This window comes from Podarcis filfolensis (assembly GCF_964270895.1).
Source record: "Podarcis filfolensis genome assembly, chromosome: 10".
In the NCBI taxonomy this organism is placed as follows: domain Eukaryota; kingdom Metazoa; phylum Chordata; class Lepidosauria; order Squamata; family Lacertidae; genus Podarcis; species Podarcis filfolensis.
Window position 1 is genome coordinate 59,294,856 of NC_139612.1, and position 21,349 is coordinate 59,316,204.

Here is a 21,349-nt window from a genome sequence, read left to right on the forward strand (position 1 = left end):
GAGTAGAGAATATTCTTTGCGTGCAGAAGGTGCCAATTTCAGCCCTCAGCATCTTCAAGTAAGCTGGGGAATGTTCTCTAAAACTGGGTGGGATTCAACTGAAATGCAGTGGTTCCCAATTAGCCAAATCCTGAACACCCCCTATATTTCAAAAGCCAAGCCACAAACCTGCTTTTGAAAATTTGGTATGTCTATGGTAGTTTTTGTTGTGTAAATTGTGCCACAGGCCCCCTGTGTGGGTTACAGACTCCTTGGGGTCTGTGGACCACCAATTCAAAGGTAAAGGGACCCCTGACCATTAGGTCCAGTCGTGGCCGACTCTGGGGTCGCAGTGCTCATCTCGCTTTATTGGCTGAGGGAGCCGGCGTACAGCTTCTGGGTCATGTGGCCAGCATGACTAAGCCACTTCTGGCGAACCAGAGCAGTGCATGGAAACACCGTTTACCTTCCCACTGGAGCAGTACCTATTTATCTACTTGCACTTTGACTTGCTTTCGAACTGCTAGGTTGGCAGGAGCTGGGACCGAGCAACGGGAGCTCACTCCATCGCGGGGATTCGAAACGCCGACCTTCTAATCGGCAAGTCCTAGGCTCTGTGGTTTAACCCACAGCGCCACCTGCATCCCTGGACCACCAATTGTGAACCACCAAACTAATAAGTCCCGTCCATGGAAGCCCAGTGCAAGGACTTAAGTTTGTGCAACAGGTCTTCCCCCCTGCTCTGCCCACCCCTCACAGGCTCCCTTGCCCCCAAAATCAGCTCTGTGAGGGGTTGGGAGAACCCAGAGGGTGAAGAAGGGAGCACTGCTCTGTTTGGCAAAACAAAATGCTTGCCTTGACATAACTATCGCCTTGGTGCAACATAATATTAGGCAAAATTGCATGCAAAATATTAGCAGACATTTATTGGTGAATTTCCATGAGGGTTATAAAACAAGAAGAAGAAAACCCCCTACAAACTGATACAGAAATGTGGAAAAATGAACTTGAGAATGGAAAAGGAGAAACTGAAATTGACAGATTTTCTTATCCCTAATTCAATCTATAACCATGCATAACTGAAAAAAGTATCTTACACATCTGGTGAAGTATTCTGTGTCCCACAAAAGCTCCTTTCACAAGAAAAAAATTGTTTTTAAGATGCCACGGGCCTTGTGCTTCTGCGTGTTTGCTGTTCAGACAGGCTTTTGACCTGAAGCCCTGCTGTTAACACACATGCTGGCTTACCTGGAATGTGGCTCCTGCTGCAAACAGGGCATTTGCAAGTAAACAAACACCTTTGCATTGTGTTTCACGTCCCAGCAGCTCAGTGCTCGCTGCAGGCAAACCCAAACCGAAGAAACCTCTATGCAGCAGACCGGTATCTGCTTACCGGTGACATCACAGCGGAGCAGCTGGGAGAAACCTGTAGGATCCTTTCCAGTGTTTGCAAAAGAATGGGCCTGAGCTTTGCAAATGGGGCTCTATTAGAGAGAATGCAGTAAAGGTAGTGCTGGGGTGGGGGGGCTTGGGATCATGTGATCACAGTGCAGAGGGGACTAAGTGGTTGGAAGATTCGGGCTAGAGAGTCAGTAGAACAGAGGGCACAATCGAAGCTGCCATATAATACACCAAAGGGTCGTTCCAGAGCAGTTAGCTGACAGGGGAGGGAGCGAAAGCAGCCAATATCTTCTCTGGCTGCCTGAAGGCGAGAGGAATATTTTTGCTGCCTCCTTCCACACCCTGCTCATTCCTTCAGCTGCTCCCTCCGAGGCTGTCAGCCGGCAAAGCACCATTCTCTAATCCCTGCATTCCAGGGATGATCAGCGGAGCCTGTTGCAGGAGAAACCTATCAGGTCTTTCCATGTGAGTTCCTGATTTTTGATGCTGTATGTGTGTGTGGGGGGGGGGGAGAGCTTCTAACTTTTCGGTCTGTGGGGTTTTCCTCCTAAAGTTGGAGAAAAATTGGCTCTGATGGTTCAAAGAAGCAGAATAGGTTGCAGCATGTTGGGAGAGCTGTGAGCCAATGCTTTCAATTGTCTTATTCCGTCCCTGCCCCCCTCCACCCTCTTTTGCTGTAGTCAAATTTTGCTTGCTTGTAAAAATGGCCACAACTCTGTATGCATTCAGAACAAATCTAGCAATCAAATTTCAAATGACAATTGGCTGCTTAGTTGTTATGGAAGTCGCTTTCATCTATGTCTAATTTGGAGGCTTCTTAATCTCCAGGTAAATACTAGACACTGATTAACTCAAGGGGCATAGAAAATGATGTGGTATCTGGTAGTATGATATTGAGAGAGGAGTTGTATCATTGCACTGCATGTTTTAATTGCTGCGTTACACACACACACACACCCGTTAAAAGTCTTGAGGACAGGCATTGTGTCCCAGTCTGCTATTGGCAAAGTGCTCTTTCGATTTTAGAAATTTGCAGAAATGTTATATGGGGGTATTAATCAGGGTACAGCAGACTCTAGCAATCAAATCAAAACTGGGGGTAGTTTAGAAAGCCTGTTTTCATGATGACAACAATGTGACCTACATGACTGCAGAGAGGTGAACATTGTATCCCATAAACATTCAGAAATAACCAAACCCTCAAAGGATCCAAATGTGTCAGTTTTAGTTACAATGGTTATTTATTTATCATTTACCGTGGTACCTCAGGTTAAGTACTTAATTCATTCCGGAGGTCCGTTCTTAACCTGAAACTGTTCTTAACCTGAAGCACCACTTTAGCTAATGGGGCCTCCTGCTGCTGCCGCACCGCCGGAGCACAATTTCTGTTCTCATCCTGAAGCTAAGTTCTTAACCTGAAGCACTATTTCTGGGTTAGCGGAGTCTGTAATTTGAAGCGTATGTAACCTGAAGCGTATGTAACCTGAGGTACCACTGTATAACAATATTTGTATACTGCTGTATCATAAAAATATATCACAGCGGCTTATGGCGGTTTGCATAAAGCCAGACAATAAAATCGCAAAAGTTAAAAACAAGTTTATAGAAAAAAAACCCTAAAAACAAACAACATTAGGCCATTGTGGGAAATGTACTCTTAATTGCACACACAGGCCTGGTGGAATAGAAGAATTTTCAGCAGGCCTTTAAAAGTTGGCACAGAAAAGTGCCCACGGAATCTCTAGTGGCAGGGTGTTCCAGAGGACTGGGCCGATAACACTAAAAGCCCCATTTCTTAGTTTTTTAATTCACGGTGGATTTTATGGCATGATTCATAATATGAAAATCTGCAGAGGTAATTATACGATTTCCCTCCAAAAGGAGACTTGACAAGATTACATACACTGAATCTGGATAAATTGATGCATAGTGGTAGATATTTCTTCCAGCTGAATGAGATGAGTGGGAAACGACGATGCACCACGTAGACAGTTAACCACAGGGGCTCATTTTTGTCTTGCTGAAGTCAGCTCAGTTTGGCGTTTCCACATAATTCTGTGATTCTTCCAGCATATCTCCAGCTATCAGCTCAACCCTTCCCACTCATTCATCACTCAGCTTTGTCAGAAGGTGACACATGCTCATATCATGATGGAGGGTCACCAGGCTGCCTGACTCAAAGCCTCCCAGTGTCTCTCCCCTGTTAAAGGGATAAAGGCTCAGACAGGTATCTAGACAGTGACTTTGTTATCACACGGAAACTGGACTCAGCAGCAGACAGAAAACGAAGTAAATATTAAACATTCCTTCGATACTTGCATGTCCCACAACATTGCACCAACGAGCTTACTCAACCTTTTGTGAATCACAGGTAATAAAAAACTTACTCAAGCAAGTCAGATTTGCAGCAGGACCTAGCAGACTCAGTGGCTCCAAATCCCTGACAGATTGAGTGAATCCAACCAAATTCCTCGATTCTGGATACTTAGATTCATATCAAACTGCTGGGTTTTGTTTTTTCTTTTGTTTTAACAGAGCTGAAGTCAGCTGCAGCTGCTGTGTCAAGCAAAGGTTATGTATGCAATAGGTCAACTTGGTACTGCAATCTATAAAATGATAACCTGATATTAAATGCAAAAATGCATATATGGCAGATTTGGCCTTTCTGTGTGAGAACCGAGCCCCAAAATGGCCCCAGGAATGGGTTCTTTGGGATCTCTTTTTAGTATGTAACGGGACTTGCAGAAAATAAAAATACAAAATAAAGTTGCAGGGTAGAGTGCTCTACCATACCTACGTTCGGGATGTTCCATTCCATTTCTCACTCAAGATGGTTTTCCGCTTTCCACCCAGCTGTCAGCCAGCATGCTCTAGTCACTGGGCATACTCAGACTTCAATGAGGGTCTTGGCTCCCACCCCTTAGGGGTTTTGTACTACTGCATACCTTGGGGTTCTCTCCCCAGCCTGCTGATACCCCCTTGATGTGCATGGATGGTGCCATCTAGGCTGCCTAATAATTGACCCTCTACATGCATTTGTTATTAAAATATAGGATAATATACAGCATTCATCTGGTGATTTTATCAGTGCTTTTAGCACCTCACTTACATTGCGTTTTCACAACAGTTCTGCACGGTGGGTCATTATTATTGTCCCTATACAGTGGTACCTCAGGTTACAGACGCTCCAGGTTACAGACTCCACTAACCCAGAAATAGTACCTCAGGTTAAGAACTTTGCTTCAGGATGAGAACAGAAATTGCGCAGCAGCAGCAGCAGCAGCAGCGGGAGGCCCCATTAGCTAAAGTGGTACCTCAGGTTAAGAAGAAGTTTCAGGTTAAGAACGGACCTCCAGAATGAATTAAGTTCTTAACCAGAGGTCCCACTGTAATTAGAGATGGAGGGCTGAGGATAAACACAATGGCTTCTTGAATGTGCTGTAGTAGTTTTGCTTGGACTGGGGAGAACCAGGTGGATAATCCAGGAAGCTCACGGAGTGTCCTTGGGCCGCTCGCTATCTCTCAGATCTGACCTACCTCACAGGGTTGCCATGAGGGCAAAACGGAGGTGGGTGGGAACAGGACTTTGTGCAGCAGCCTGAGTTCCTTCGAGGAAGGGAATAAGAAATGTAATGTTGCCTACTGAGCAGAGGCAGCAATACACTGCATAGTCCTTGCTGGGGAATAGCAGCAGGGCAGGGTTCACCCCCCATGCCCTGTTTGTGGGACTCCCACAGACGTCTGGACGGCTGGTGTGGGAAAGAAGATTGGGGACAAAGTCAAAATTCGGGGATCCTGCGGGGATCTTCTTATGTCCTTCGAGAAAAGACAAGTTAGAGGCGACATGGCAGAAGTGTACAAAAAAGTATGGATGGGAAGTGGATAGAGAACCTCTTTCCTCCCACTCTCATTAGGCTAGAACTCGTGGCCACCGAATGAAGCAGAAGGTTGGAGGGCAGAAAGCACCCAGTTAAACTGTGGAACTCACTGCCACAGGAGGCAGGGATGGCCCTTGACTTGGATGGCTTTGAAAAACAATTGAATGGTTCCCAGGAGGATAAGGCTACTGCCCTTGATCTCCATGTTCTGCCACGGCTGTTGGAGGCACCATGCTTCTGATTAAGGGTTGCTGAGAACTGCAGAAGGGGAGGCTTGCTGTTGTGCTCAGGCCCTGTTCGCAGGCTTCCTGTCCTCACAGCATCTGGTTGGTTGCAGTGAAGGCAGAATGATGGAGTCGATGGGGCTTTGGTCTGATCCAGCAGCGCTGTTTCTAAGTTCTTAGAAATGAGTGTTGAACGGGGGACTTCTGAGCCCTAAAACGCAGCCTCTTAACCATCATTTGCATTAACTCTCACTACAGCATATTATTAGCAGTAGTATTTGTTAAATACTCCCCATTCTTCCCAAATGAGTTTACTGATAGCTATATCTCTACAAACAAGCTAGTTTGTCACCACTGCCTTTGTAGCCAGAGGGCTCTCGGTACAATGAATGAAAACTATTTCCATTCAGGTAGATACATTTGTGTATGTGCCGGTTTCCACTGGTCTCTCTAGAGGTTTATCTCTCTCCCGATTGAAAAAATAATATTTCCATCCAGAAGTATTTGGTTGTGTGTGTACGCGCTTTGCATTCGTGTGTTTGTGCGTTCCTAGTTTTCCACCACTGTGAAAAATATTTTCTCATTTTAAAGGTGTTGTTTTCCCTCACCTACTACCTAACTTTTTCCGTGCCATTTTTGGATGTTTTCCCCCCAATCCAATTGGCTCTCGAAAGGATGGAGTTTCGTAGACTTAGACTTTGCCTACGTTCTCATTGGAGCTTCTTGTGTATTCAGCAGTAAGACATCCCAAAAAGTAAAAGTGAAGGTGTACCTGTGGTTTATTTAAATATATATATAATTGGCTTTTAAATGGCTTTCAAGTGTCTTTTCATCAAAATTTCTTTCACAGTAGTAATCAGTCCACTCATGAGAGTTCTACCTTCTTTGGAAGGAACGGAGGGATAGAAATTTGGCAAATACATACGCACAAGGGTTTTACAATGCATCAAGGAAGGCAAAACCTGCAGAGCCGGGAAAATTCCTTCCCGGCTCCAAATACGGCAACCCTTACAAACTATAGCAAAGCCCACAAAACATCCTGGAAGGAAAGGTTTAGGACACCAACACAAAGGCAATAACGAGCAGCGGGTGGGTGATGCTCCCGGCCAAATGTACTGCCGAGAGCAGCGCCAGCCCCATTATATAGGCTGGGAGCGGACCTGAATGAAGACTGCCACACTCGGGTCCACTCCCCAAGCTCCGCCCCCCAGACCGCCGTGGATTGGATCAAATCAGGTCTGGCGGGAACCTGTGATGCTCCGCAGTGGCTGGGGAGGAAGCAAATGGCTGCCACCCGACAGGTCACAACCACCACCCACCCTGAACTGGTAAGGGGCGATTTCTATCATAATTGAATATTGATCCTTCTGGATACTTTGTTCGCATTTACTTTGGCTTTCAAAGAATCCTGGCTTAGTGTTGAATTGGTTTAAAGCAACGCCCAGTCAGCGTATAAGCAAGCTGACTTCAAGCTATGTGTAATGAATTTAATACAGTTTAGTCCATAAAATGAAAGGTGCAGGGTTCAAACTTGCCTCAGCACCAACTAAGAGTTTGCTTCCTTGGTAATCAGGCAAATACTTGGTATGTGCTGAGAGGCACTCTGTATTTTACAGGTTACAGGATGCAGATCTGAGTCCTTGCTAAAATTATCAACAAGATAAGATTACTCTCTTTTTTAAAAAATAAAATCTCTCTCTTTTTTTTTAATTGGTCACAAATTCTGATGCAGTTGCAGAAACCCAAGTGAACTCCCAGGCTTTTATTTCTTCCCTGTTCCTTTTAATTTCCGATGCGTGCTTTATTTTATTTTGCTTTTTTATTGCTGATGTGCAGCGTATGTTCACAAAGTAAACTTTAGGGCCCAGAGGTTGATAACCGAGATTGTCCTAATAAGGGCAAATAAAAAATGCACAGCTTTTATTGGCGAGGTCAAAGAAATGAGGCAGTGCATATATTAACTCCCTCTCTCACTGAGGAGGATATGGTGTGGTTTGGCCTGCGCAGCGGTGGTTTGGCTTAGCTGGTCACGAGTCACTTTGTTCCACTGTTGAAATCCCTTGTAGAGTCGATGGTCACAACATTATAGCCTTCCTTCCTTCCTTCCCTCCCTCCCTTCATTATATTTTATGTATCTGCTCAATGAGTCATTCACCGGTGCAGTGAACAAAGCTGAAATACCTGGAGCCAGAAGATGCTGCCAGAAAAACTGTTGTCCCACCGTGAATTGGGGGCTCCTCCCCGTTTATTGAGCATTCACCATGATTTGCTTGCACAAAGCTTACCTGGACTTTATTGAGGATGTGCGGGGAAGCTATATGACAATGATAATTCATCCTCTATCTGCCCTGATTTGCTTGCGTGATGTTTATACACCACAGATCCATTATATCCTCACAAACAACCCTGCAAGGTAGCTTAGGCTGAGGGAAAGCGACTAGCCCACCCAAGGTGACCCAGTGAGATCCATGGTTCATTGGGGATTTGAACCAGGATCTCCCCAGTCCTTCTTTCCAACCACAGCACCACACTGATAATGTGCCCATTTTCACAGAAGTAGAGGTGTGTGCTGTGAAGGTCAGAACTATTGGTGCATAATGCTCTCCCCCGTTCATTTTTGATGTGCAGAAAGTTACTTTTATACATCATTACTGAGTGGTGTGCAGATCCACATCTTCAGCTGAAGCAAAGACTAGGTTTGTGCCTCGGTACAGCATCTTAAAAAGCAGAGACATCACCTTGCCAACAAAGGTCTGTATAGCTAAAGCTATGGTTTTCCCAGTAGTGATGTATGGAAGTGAGAGCTGGACCATAGAGAAGGCTGATTGCCGAAGAATTGATGCCTTTGAATTATGGTGCTGGAGGAGACTCTTGAGAGTCCCATGGACTGCAAGAAGATCAAACCGATCCATTCTGAAGGAAATCAGCCCTGAGTGCTCACTGGAAGGACAGATCCTGAAGCTGAGGCTCCAAGACTTTGGCCACCTCATGAGAAGAGAAGACTCCCTGGAAAAGACCCTGATGTTGGGAAAGATGGAGGACACAAGGAGAAGGGGACGACAGAGGACGAGATGGTTGGATAGTGTTCTTGAAGCTACCAGCATGAATTTGACCAAACTGCGGGAGGTAGTGGAAGACAGGAGTGCCTGGCGTGCTCTGGTCCATGGAGTCACGAAGAGTCGGACACGACTAAATGACTAAACAACAACAACAACTAGCACATCTTAACCATCATCCAGGTCCCTTTGCATCTTTCATTCCTCTGTTTCTCCTTTTCCTCTGGAGTTTTGCGCACTGCTGAAATTCAGTGCCAGCTGGGATGCAAGCTGGGAGATAGTATTTTTTTATAAATACATAAGGGGTGTGCATAGGGGCCCTTCCATCTGTGCTTTTCAGAAGATCAGCCACCCTGCTTTTAAGGCAAGGATGTGCCCTGACAGGTACTGTTGGATTCCCATCAGCCCTGACCATGCTCTCTGAGGCTGACGGGAGTCTGAAGCCTAACAGCATCAGGCTCCCGCTTCTGTCTTTGAAAGGTAGGGCAAATCTGGTCCGGGGCTCCTCTTTGCTGCTATTCTGCTGATCTCTGTCAACCGGACTTCTTCTGACCATCCTCCACCCCCTGCCCTTTCCCTCAGTGCTTCCTCCTGGAAAGGAGCTGGAATGTGAGGGGAAGTTTTCAGATGGGTGTCACGGCAGAAAGGGAACGCAAAACAAAAATGTATTCCGCTTATTTTTGGTGCTTTGAAAGTGCCTGTCAGTAGCACAGTAAGGAGGAGGAGGAGGGTGTTTTAAGAGTGCCAAATGGAACAAAACAGACAGCGAAGAATCTTCCCTGTCTGCTGCAGCACTTGCAGTGAAGAAACAATATCACATTCTTTCAGTGTTATCTCCTACTTTCTGCCCCTGGGATGGATCGGTGGGGATCTATGGAGCATGTTTAGTTGGCTTGGTTTCCCAGATGTGAAGACTCAACGGTTCTAGTTTTAAAAGCTATTCTCTGAAACCATGAGAGCTAGAAACTTAGCAGGAGTGTAGATAAACTGATATACAAATGTAACATGCTGCTTATGTATTTCTTCACCTTTTTAAAACTACCTAAATGGGGAAGAACTAGAGCCTTCCTTGTGGAAGCAGCAGATCTTCCATATGGTCAGGAAATGCTTCTGCCCTACCTGGAACCCAGAGTCAGGATTCTGATTTGGGCAGAGCTCTTGCTCACTTTAAGCCTGAACTGCAAGACCTGTTTGCCAGAGCTTGGAATAAAGGGATGCAACAATGTTTTCTTTGTTCCAAAGGGCAAAGATCTTGTGTAGAGTTCTGCTTTGATCTTTCACCCGAGGTTCTACAAAGCCTACTAAAGTGCAGCGTGCGTTCTTTCGACTCGGCGTGAGTCATTTGCAAGTGTGCTGCAAAGTGTGCTGCAAAGTGCTCGTTAGCTTTAAACGGACCTGAGCTGTGCTGTGCAGTCTTCTGCACTGATTTAGCAGCTGGACTCAAAGACTTAACAGTTGATAACATTGGTTAGAAAACTCCCGTGGAGTTAACAGTAACCAAAGGGAGAGAGAGAACATCAGATCAGAGTTCGTTGTGGGAGAATAGAAATCTGCCTTAGCAATGAGAAGTTCCCACCTGACAAGTCTATATACATAGCGGCCAAATAGGAAGACTCTCCCCAAATGTCATTGCTACAGTTGGTCACTGCTGCCCACTTGTGTGTGGCCCAGAATAGGCAAATAACACAGTGCCCACTTGCTACATTTCTATATCATGTCCAAGCCATCAATCTCTCCCAGAGCGTTGATCATATTGCTGAGAAATGGGAGGCATGGGGGTGGATTTCGGGCACATTAGGGTCTGTGGCAAATTCTTCTGTGTGGTTTTCTCCCACGCATCTGCAGAAAACGAACCACATTTTGTTCTGCTTCTCAGTTTCGCGGAGGGTGTTTTAGAAATAATAAGAATAAGAATATGCTGTTCTTTGTTATTTATATAAAACTTTCCTTGCAAAGAATGAGGAAACAGGAATTACAGCTTCCCGCAGCGCATAGTTGAACTGTGGAATTTGCTGCCACAAGATATAGTCATGGCTCCCCAGTTTGTGTCTTTAAATGGAGATTAAAGAAACACTAATGGAGGATAAGGCTTTTCAGCAACTATTTGCAATAAGGGCAATACACCAGCTCCAATATCAGAGGCAGCATGCCTCCGTGAATGCCTGTTGCTGGGGGTCATGAGCTGGAGAGAGATATGATGCTCATCTCTTGCTTGTGGGCTTCTGGTTGGCCACTCTGAGAACAGGATGCTGGGACAGATATGTTTGCTCTTACTTTCTTAAGGCCTTTCAGTCCAAAAACAGACTTAAGTGGGAAACTTTTTAAAAAAAAAATTACTTATTTTTTTCCCATTTTTTATGATCACACTTTCATCCAGGGATGTCGAATAAATGTCAAATAACTTACAAAAAACAACAACAACCATTCAGTTGAAAATCTAACAATAACATGCATCAAAATCATCCTCCTATTAGTTATACATAACAATATATACTTTTGTCCCTACTAATTTATCCTAATTTCCCCCTCCCTCCCTTCCTCCCCTTTACCCCTCCCCCAAAAACTTGTTATCTCTTCAGATCTTTAACCATGTACACAGATTATTCATTCTAATTTGGATGCTTGAGTTGGCTCCCCCCCCCCCGTGCTATCCAATTCCTATAACTTGTCCATTTATTCAAAATCTTTTGACATTTGTTTCCCCATCATTACCTTTTCAAATGTATCAGATAAGTGGGACAACTGAGAAAGGAAACGGAAGCAAGGGGGTAACGAGTAAAATAATATGTGATTGTTTCAGTTAGCACATTTTTGGGATGAGTTGTAGTTGGGCTTTAGGACTAGCAGCTTGTCCAAAAGATCTCACTGACGTATTTTGAGGATAAGTGTGAAGTCAAGGAAATGTTTTCATGGATGCATTCCTGAAGGCATTTCTAGGCCTGAAGAGCAGCAAGGGAGAAAGTGTGGAATCACCGGAGAGCTTTCTCCAACGCAGGCTTCTCAGAAGTTGTTGGACTATGAGCTCTGTAATGCAGCCAGCATGGCCAATGGCCAGGAATGATAGAACTGCAGTTGAGCTGCATGGAGAGATGCAAGGTTGGGGAGGTTGGTGTTAAAGGAAGCAAGAGATCTTCAGGAGCCTCAAGGTGGTGAAGCTATAGGACAATGACGGAGTTCTCATTCTACTTCCAAAGATGCACAGAATGGTTGCTAAACATAAATTTAAGGAAAAGGTAAAGGGACCCCTGACCATTAGGTCCAGTCGTGGCCGACTCTGGGGTTGCGGCGCTCATCTCTCTTTACTGGCTGAGGGAGCCGGCGTACAGCTTCCGGTTCATGTGGCCAGCATGACTAAGCCGCCTCTGGCGATCCAGAGCAGTGCACGGAAACGGTGTTTACCTTCCTGCCGGAGTGGTACCTATTTATCTACTTGCACTTTGACGTGCTTTCGAACTGCTAGGTTGGCAGGAGCAGGGACCGAGCAACGGGAGCTCACCCCATCACGGGGATTCGAACCGCTGACCTTCTGATCGGCAAGCCCTAGGCTCTGTGGTTTAACCCACAGTGCCCTGATAGCAAAAGAGAGCAAATCAGGAATGCACCAGGAAAGGAGAAAGAGGCTTGTGCATGAACTCAAGACAGACACTCGTATGACCCCCCCCCCATGGTTCCTTATTACAACATTTTCTTAGAACTTTGGTAAATGGCATCATCACTGTCACTCATCGGGTGGCTCATTAGCGACATTTAGCAACCAACGCCTTGTAAGTCTAGCAGCAACCAAAGCTAAGCAGTCTTCCTCGTGTTATCTTTGGAACAATTTTTGGCCGCCTTGCACTGCTTTTTCACTTAACTAGAGGCAAAGATGAGCAGATCAACATGTGCGTAGGAAAGTTTTGTGCAACTGAAGTCAAATTGGATGAAACCGCAGATTAAATGTAAGAGGTGACTGCCGGCGCCGAACTCAGCCCTTTTTCTGTAGCTCGTTCTTTGGATCTCTGAAAAGCCTTTTGGGGGTAGTTGGGTTGTGAATCTAAAACAGAACATGTCTATTTTAGATAGAATATATCTATTTATCCCCTGCCATGGTAAGCTACAGTTCCCCCCACCCTCTCTGAAGAATCTGACACTGGGGACGGCGTGCCTTTAAGTTAAAAGCCCTGAAATAATTGTGCCTGAGAACACCTGATACAGAGCCTTGGCTTTTGTTTGGCTCAGTGTAGCCAAATTGCCTACAGGCTTTTAGCCATAAAACATATCACTCATGCTGTGTGTAGGCCTGAAGCCTCTTAAGCATAATTACAGCAGAACTTTGCAGCGCCAGAAATGTTAAATATCTTGGCAGTGAACTTCTCTTTGTAAGAAGCTTACCCAGGGACAGATCTACAGGAGGGCAACTAGGATTCTGAGGGTTAAGAAACCTGCTTTATATCTTCATTTTTGTGAACTATTATCTTACACTTCTTCATATTTATACCCTGCTTTTCTTCCATTGCGGTAATGATGACATAGATATGGTTCCCAGGTGGCCTTAACATCCAGGCACTGAGCCGACTCAGGCTTGCTGGTTTCAGCCAGATGGTGACCTGGTGCCTCATCGTAGTCAGAAGAAAACGTTTCTTTGGGCACAGAAGCTGATCCAACCAGGAGCAGTTTGGGTTAAATTTGCCTTTTCAGAACCACAATAGTGACAGTGCTATATTGGTTTTGTCTACAAAGGCACTTCAATATTTTCAGTACCCTTGGACATACTATTTTCCTCATGCAGGGAAAGATGAGCTCCCTTGTATATGAGGGATAAAGGTGGTCGGTTTTGTGTCATCGTATGTTTCCAAACTGTTTGATATCCTTGGGCGCTGAGTGTAATCCAGATAACACAAATATTTCTGCTATTCTCAGAATATATTCAGAACTTTCAGAATTCCAGGACATTTTTACATGGCAATCTTCCCAGTTTATTGCTTATTCTTTATGTACCTCTTGATCATAAAACACTTCAAAGCCGTTTACAAAAAGTTGGAGCAAAGACATCAGTCTTAGCCATTTTATGATGTGGGAACAGGGATGGGCTGAAGGGAGGAAGTCAAATGGTTTTGAAGTTGGGGTGTGTGGAAAGGAGGTGGGACTCACAGCTGTCCATGGAGGTGCAGGTCAATTCTGTGTCCAGGGCAACTGTCTACCAGCTCCATCTGGTACACAGGCTGAGACGCTACTTGCCTGCGTACTGTCTCACCATAGTGGTGCATGCTCTGGTTATCTCCTGCTTGGACTACTGCAACACACTCTATGTGGTACCTTTGAAGGTGACCCAGAAACTACAATTAATCCAGAATGTGGCAGCTAGACTAGTGACTGGGAGTGGCTGCCAAGACCACATAACACTAGTCTTGAAAGACCTACATTGGCTCCCAGTATGTTTCTGAGCACAATTCAAAGTGTTGGTGCTGACCTTTAAAGCCCTAAACAGCCTCTGCCCAGTATACCTGAAGGAGCGTCTCCACCCCCATCGTTCAGCCCAGACACTGAGGTCCAGCACTGAGGGTCTTCTGGCAGTTCCCTCACTGTGAGAAGTGAGGTTACATGGAACCAGGCAGAGGGCCTTCTCAGTAGTGGCACCTGCCCTGTGGAACACCCTCCCACCAGATGTCAAAGGAATAAACAACTACCTGACTTTTAGAAGACATCTGAAGACAGCCCTGTTTAGGAAAGTTTTTTAATGACTGATGTTTTAATGTATTTTTAATCTCCTGTTGGAAGCCGCCCAGAGTAGCTGGGGAAACCCAGCCAGATGGGCAAGATATAAGTAATAAATATTATTATTATTATTATTATTATTATTATTATTATTATTATTATTATTAAGAGACCTTCCTTATTCATGGCTACAGTGGTATTGTGAGGTTGGTCAACAGTTTTATGTTTGCAAGCAGGGGTACTGAGGCTGAGAGGTGGTGACTCGGTGTCTCGCCTCATCACAAATGATAGTTTGGTTTCCATTGGTTAGAAAGGAAGTTCAGCAGTGTATTTTTTAATTGCACCAAAGTGCTTGGCAAAGGTATGCTGCAAATCCCCCACTTTGAAGAAAGATCCTTTCTGCTGTGCATGGTATCTATCCATCCAGCAAGTATATGGAGACGTTGGCGATGTAGGAATGTGGGGCATCTGATTCTTGTTAGCTCTGTTCTCCACATACCACACAGCTCAGCACAGCACATCTTTGGGAAGCCAGTTCTCCCCTCCCTCCAAATCAGCACAGTTTATTTCAATTAATGTGAAATTTTACAGTCAGCTCTTGTTTGGTGTGGGTCTTTCTTTCACACGCATGGCTTTCTGGTTGCTAGCAATAGTTAGTCCACCAGCTGGAAAAAGGGGGGAAGGAAACACTCCGTGGGTACGTGTCATCTAGGAAACGCATGCAAAGCACTTCCCTGTTGGTTGGGAAGCCTGCTCTCTGGTAGAAAAGCCATCGCAATGGGGACATTTCTCACCTCTCTTATTAGAATATGGATATAGCTGTGCAATCTAAGTTGAGCACAACCTACTAGAACATAGACTTGTGAAGAAGAGCCCTGGTGAATCAGGCCCATCTAGTCCAGCGTTCTGGACCAGTGGCCAATCAGATGCCAATCAGAAGCCTGCAAGAAGGACCGTGGTGCAATGCACACAGGGGTGTTACATCCTAGTTTTTCCTCTTGAGGTGAAATGAGAAGTGCTGTCCCACTCTGTCTCCCTGCAGTGCCTCCTCCTTTGCTGGACCACTCGCCTCCTCTGGCCCCACTGCACCGCCTCTGCCAGTGGTGGAGAAATGGCCCTGCCATAGGCACCGATTTTCTGCCAGATCTCATTTCTCGCGCTCCATAAGGTCTCACGAGATCTGGCACCAGAATTTGGTGCAGAATTTGGTGCTGCTTCTTTGACAGAAGTTGGGCGGCTGCTTCACCCTACTTCCTGGGTGGGCTGGCCCTGAATTAATACATTATGGAACAAACTCTGTTGACCGCATGTCATAGTCCTCTTGTTTGAAGGGCTGTCTGGTCCAAGTCAGCTTAAAGATAAATAACTCTTAAGAAGGAAGAGCAGGCAGTCCTTTGTAGCAGCACATCAACCCCGAGAGACTAAGCAGGCACACAATCACCTGGTCACAATCTTCCCCACTGCATGGAGATGAATTTCTTTTTGAATGAAAGTAATTGTTTCTAAATTTGCCTCTGTTCATATGAATTCACATTTGCAAATTTTCTGCAAGTGTCTGTCTATCTGTCCTTTGGGGGGGAGGGGGAGCGATTAACTTTCTCTTTAGGCAGTGTGTGACTGGCTACCCTAGCATCAAAATTTATTCCATTCCAAGCAAGGTATATACTCCATAACTTCCATGTTTAGTTCCTTTTATTTTGCCAGTGTCTGTGATTTCCAGTTCTGTATTATCCCACTCAGACAGCGATGGGACTTACAATACCTGGCCAAAGAGATATTTTGGTGCTGCCACTATGTTTTATATGACTGCGCACAATACAAACTAACATGGAGAACTGAATTGGAGATTGGGAAAATGAGAAATTGAGAGAAGCTGAAAATGGCGAATTTGCCATCCATAAGAAACAGAAGTGTGATATCCCACCTTTGGACATGTGTATCTTTTGGGTGGTCTGTGGCAAAGGTTAAACAAGGCTGCCCTCCCAGAGCACTGAGTCTCAAACCCACCGTAGATGCGGCAACCCAGCAAACCATTGTAGACTTCGCATATTGAGCACATTACTCGCTTTGGCTTTGGGATGCTTCCAGCAAAGCCCTTTTATCTTTTCGTTGGAGGCAAATTTAACATTGTTTCAGTAGCTGAAGGTTTTATTTTTGCTCTCTTTACAGGCTGCCTTGCCTGCAGTTCTTCCTGAGATATAAGCAGGAGGCAATTTATAGACTTGCTGCAGATGTGTTTTGTAGAATCAGCTTGCGTCTCATGCTATGAAGCAAACGATCAGTCTTTCTACCATTTTTTAAAAAATAGGGGCTGCCTATAGATATTGGTGGACTTTATCCAACAAAGTAGCCTATATGTTATGCAAAGGCCTACGGTCTCTAATACTGGAGAATCTATAAGGCACAAAGCAGCAAATTAGGTTGGTTTTGCTTTAAAATACAGAACGAACTAATTTCTCCTTCATCGCTATTAGCCGCTCTGAATAGCAGGAGCTCTCCAGGCAGGGCCGGCCCACCTATTAGGCAACCTCCTCCGATGGTGGGATTGCCAGGGGCAGCAGATCCTGGTGTCAAATTTCTCCCCCTCTTGTTCCTGATGTAGATCTTCACTCACCCCTTCTTCCCTGGTGGGCAAGGGCGTGCTATTTTAGGCTTTGCATCAGGGGCCAAACTGGCTTGGGGCAAGGGTTTCTCCCAATTATGTTACCAGGCTTTAAAGTCAAGATGTTGCAGGTTGAATTTGGAACTTCCTGCATGCAATGCATGTGCTCTACCATTGTGGTCTCATAGGGAGAATGTCTTCACATTATAATTCACGGTGCGCATCTGAACTCATGCAATTGGGGGCCCTTAAATATGGTCCATTCTAGCACCCAATACAGACTTCAATTCAGCCCTTAGTCTGTGATGCTGTGATTCCCCAGGAGACATTCTCCATTTCCTAGCTGCTTTGCCAGGCTTGAGCTTCTCTGAGCTATATGTTTGCCAAGATGTATTTTTAGATAGGAAGAGATGAATTAAATTTTAAGAATAGATTTGTAAACAATCCAGCTCTGCATCCAATTAATCCACCAAGCTGCATGTTTTCTCCTTCTCCCCCCTCTTTTTTTGCAATCTGGTTGGCGTATGTAATACTTGCGCACGAAGTTCCTTGGAAACAAAACCTGCAACTTCTCCGTGCTGTACCTACCTCGGCGGTCTGGATTGAGACATTTTGGAGCTTCCCTGAGACAAATAAATACTATAAAGTGTAATGCAGCTGATGGGAACAGACAGCTCAAAAGAGAGAACAAGCAGCGTCAAATCACAGAGCCTTGATGGGCAGTCAGAGCAAAAACCTACGGCTCCGAGTGGAAATAGCTGAAATGTCCAGAAATTTTGTTGCAAGTGGCCAAAACCATAATACCTCTTGAGGGAGGAGATTGATAGCTGGTGGTGTATCCCATTTTATTTTTAGCAGGATGTAAATGCAGATATTAAGGGCAGCTAAGAACTCCAACCACTTGCTTGGCCGGGTGTGTACATCACATTAGCAAGCTTAGCAAGAGAAAGGGCTCCTCTTTCCCAGTGAACCTTTTCTATGTGCACGTACTGCAATGACTTTGTCATTTAAGGTAGGACTATAACAACACAACAACTGCCTCACTGGAATAGTCTAAGGTCCTTCATGATGTGCAAACATTTTCTTATAGGTACTGGAGCAAGCAGACAGAGATGTGAACTTACTCGATTCCCACTTCCTGAACCGATACATGAGCTGAACTACAGCTCTCCTTCAAAATCTACATTTCAGACTTGGTGACAGGAGTTCTCCACCCCCCCCCCAAAAAATCTGTGTGTGTGTGTAACATAACTAGGGTCAAAATGTTGAAGTCATGAAACAGAATATCTGGAGGCACTTCTGGAAGAAGAGAGGCATTACGGTAAAAGAAGGCATACCTGTCTTCTCAGTCCCTTGGCTGGAGGTGATGACATCAAGGTGTGTGCAAGATGGAAAGCAAACCATAGGCTGGTAGATTTTAGACTGAATTGAGAAAGGGACCACCTCAGCGTACGTGGCTCGTCTTGCATACAGCTTATGCAAGACAAGTTGCCTGACCTATCTGGACCTATTTATCTGCTTGACAAGCCAGCAAGCCTTCAAAGGGCTTCACACACATTATCTCTGTGGTTCCTGCAAAAGGCTCAAGCAGGGCTTTGGTTGATGAAACCAAGGGCCCGCCTAGTTCAGCATCCTGTTTCTCACAGTGGCTGTCCAGATGTCTCTGGGAAAACCCAAAAGCAGGACATGAAGTCCACAGGCTTCTCCTGCCGCTGCTCCCCAGGAACTGGCCTTCGGAGCTAAGCTGCTTCTGAACATGGAGATTCAGAGGCGAACGGCATGTTTATGCTTAATGCCTTGAATGCTGTTACATCCTCTGTTTTTCTGTAATTAATTACACGGGGGGCATGGCATGTGTGTCTGTGTCTATGTCCCGAGTATGCTAAGAAGGGAGTGGTTATTCCTTCCCCAGCCACAACCCCTCTCTGAAAATGCCCCCTCCCCCTGGTATGGCATATTAAAAATGACTATATAGAAAGGAGAGCCAAGCAGCCAGGCTGATGTAAAAACAAAAGTGCAGTGGCAGAGGGCCTTTAGAGTTATTCCAGCTATGACTCTCTTAAGGCAAGGTTGGGGGTGAGATTTTCAGCCTCTCAGTGCTAGAGCCTCTGCTATGCATGCGGAAAGTGCATCTTCAGGCAGGACCGGGAAAGACCCCTTGTCTGAAATCCAGGAGAGCTGCTGGCCATCATTGTAGACAATGTTGAGCTAGATCAAGTGTTTCCCAAACTTGGGTCTGCAGCTGCTTATGGACTACAATTCCTATCATCCCTGACCACTGGTCTTGCTAGCTAGGGATGATGGGAGTTGTAGTCCAAAAGCAGCTGGAGACCCAAGTTTGGGAAACACTGAGCTAGATGGACCAGTGGATTTGACTCCATAGAAGGGATCCTGTGATCCCATCATCCCTGACCATGGGCTCGCTAACTGGGGCTGATGGGAGTTCAGCAACATTCAGAGGCCCCCTGTGATCTACCCCTGGTTTAACGAAGCAGTGCACTTCCTGTTCCCAGTTGCTCCATATATGGGAAATGCCCCGAGCAAAGAGGGAAAGAGAGAAGAGTGCTCTTATCTCACAACATCCTCCTTTCAGCTGAATATTTAATAAGGCATATCAGATGGTCAGGAGAGCAGAGAAACCTATCATTATGGAGCTGTTTTCCCAGCGGTGACAAAATAGCAGATGTTCAACCAGGGAAAAGGTTTGTTAAGGGACATGCTGCAGGTAGAGAGAACGTTATCTCAGTGTGGATTGTGCAAGTTGCATTCTGCAGAAGGGCATTGTTGATTTGACATCCTGGGTTGCTTAGAAAGGAGGCAGAAATGAATGTTTGCCCTGGCTGGGGAATATCTCACTTGCATGGAATGTTGCAGGGGGCCCTCAGCATGCATTATGGAGCTTTGGTGGGTCCCAGCTTCATGGTGTTTGGTAACAAGTGTCTGCCTTTTGCAGTTTATGTGTTTATTAAGAGAAACACACATGTAGCATGTTCTGGATGTGGCAGGCACAGTTAGCCAGGCAAAGTATGAGGTGTCTGTGAGGACCAAATTAAGCATTACCTTTTATTGATTGACCTTTATTTTATTTATCTCTTGCATTTCTTCACTAGACCTAAAACTAAGCGCATGGCTGGCAGCTGTATGCCTTGTTCATATTTTCCTTCTGTAATATTGGGAGTGGATGAAATGCAAAATGCTGCGATGCCAGGACATCTAAGTTGAATTAGAACTCCCTTTTTGGATTGGAGAACTGTTCTGCGAAATTCTGGGAAGGGGGACTATTGAAGGACAGGTGTATTTTGGTTTGTGTGTTGTTTCGGGAAGGGTAAATTAGTTAGGATTGTATTAATATGCAAACCCAACCCAATTCCTTCCCCATGGTATTCCTTTTCCTCTAGCCGGCAACAGATCTACCAGGGCCAGATTTAGGTTTGATGAGGCCCTAAGCTACTGAAGGTAATGGGGCCCTTTATGTGTCCAGCTGTCCTTTGTCAACAGCAAATTGTTGCTGTTTTTTGTGTTGAATATATGCTATATGGTAATTTATGGACCTAATAGGAGCAAACCAGTGATATTTTAGGGAGCAGGCAAGCAGGCGGGGCCCATTACGTACATCATAGGAGCCTACACAACACAAAACACTGTTGCTGTATGTAGGTTTTATTGTATTTGGGGTTTTTTTCTTATATTTTGGAAATGTACATCCAATTTTTTTCCTTTAATTTTTTGGATGGGCCCCAAGAGAGTAGGGCCCTAAGCTATAGCTTGTTCAGCTTATACGTAAATCCAGCACTGGGTGGGAAACTTTTATGCATGGCTTCCAGGGTTCTACATTTTTAAGTAAAGCAGATTCCCTGCTGCAGATGCTCACCCAGAGTTGGTGCCTCATTGTTTTGAATGCCAGGATAGGGCTCTGCTTTATCCCTTATTCATACCAGATCCTTCTCATTTAGGGTCAAGGCTTTCTGCTTTGAACTCTTCCAACCGCAAGGGCTGCCCTGCTGACACATGCCTCCTCCCACTTTTTCTTCTTTTTATGGCATGGTCTCACCAGCAAGATTAAAAGAAACAGTTGTGGTGGAACAAGGGGCAGGGGCAAACCAACCACAACAAAAGCTTGTGCCGTGCCAAAGCCAAGAAACGCAGCATGGGAGCATAGCTTCCACTCCAGCTCTGGCACGTTAACGGCAACATTGGCTTTTAAGTTTCTTTTGGAACTCATAAAGCCAGGGTGTGAAATGTCTGCTGATACAGCTTTTTCTCCTTTTCTCACTCCTCCCTCTGTTTGTTTTCCTCCTCCTCCTCCTAAGGGCAGCTTCCGACATGACGACTCCACGTTCCCCCATGAAAAAGGTGTTTTTGCACCAAGCTGTTGGGAAACAGCCACATGGGTTCATTTTGGAACTTACAAGGCCCTTGATGCTCCTCAACGCCTGAACATCCCTCCTGGAGCACCTTATAACCCAACACCTTTCACTTTTTCCCATAAAGCCTTTCACTTAACCCTTTGGTTCT

General features: G+C 45.3%; 1 protein-coding gene across 28 annotated transcripts in view; it reads left to right on the forward strand.

The window, feature by feature from the left end:
• The window catches only part of CALD1 (caldesmon 1), a 178,266-nt gene that overhangs the window by 125,394 nt on the left and 31,523 nt on the right, over window positions 1-21,349 (forward strand). For 2 of the 28 annotated variants that reach the window (XM_083572682.1, XM_083572684.1), the window contains exon 1: window positions 1,542-1,845. The exons of 24 other annotated variants lie outside the window; for them this stretch is intronic. In XM_083572682.1, coding sequence (XP_083428808.1) covers window positions 1,799-1,845 — 47 coding nt within the window. In that variant the 5' untranslated portion in view covers window positions 1,542-1,798. Of the gene's footprint in view, window positions 1-1,530; window positions 1,846-21,349 lie in introns of those variants that run through there. 2 more of the 28 variants (XM_083572667.1, XM_083572683.1) reach the window with 2 other exon arrangements.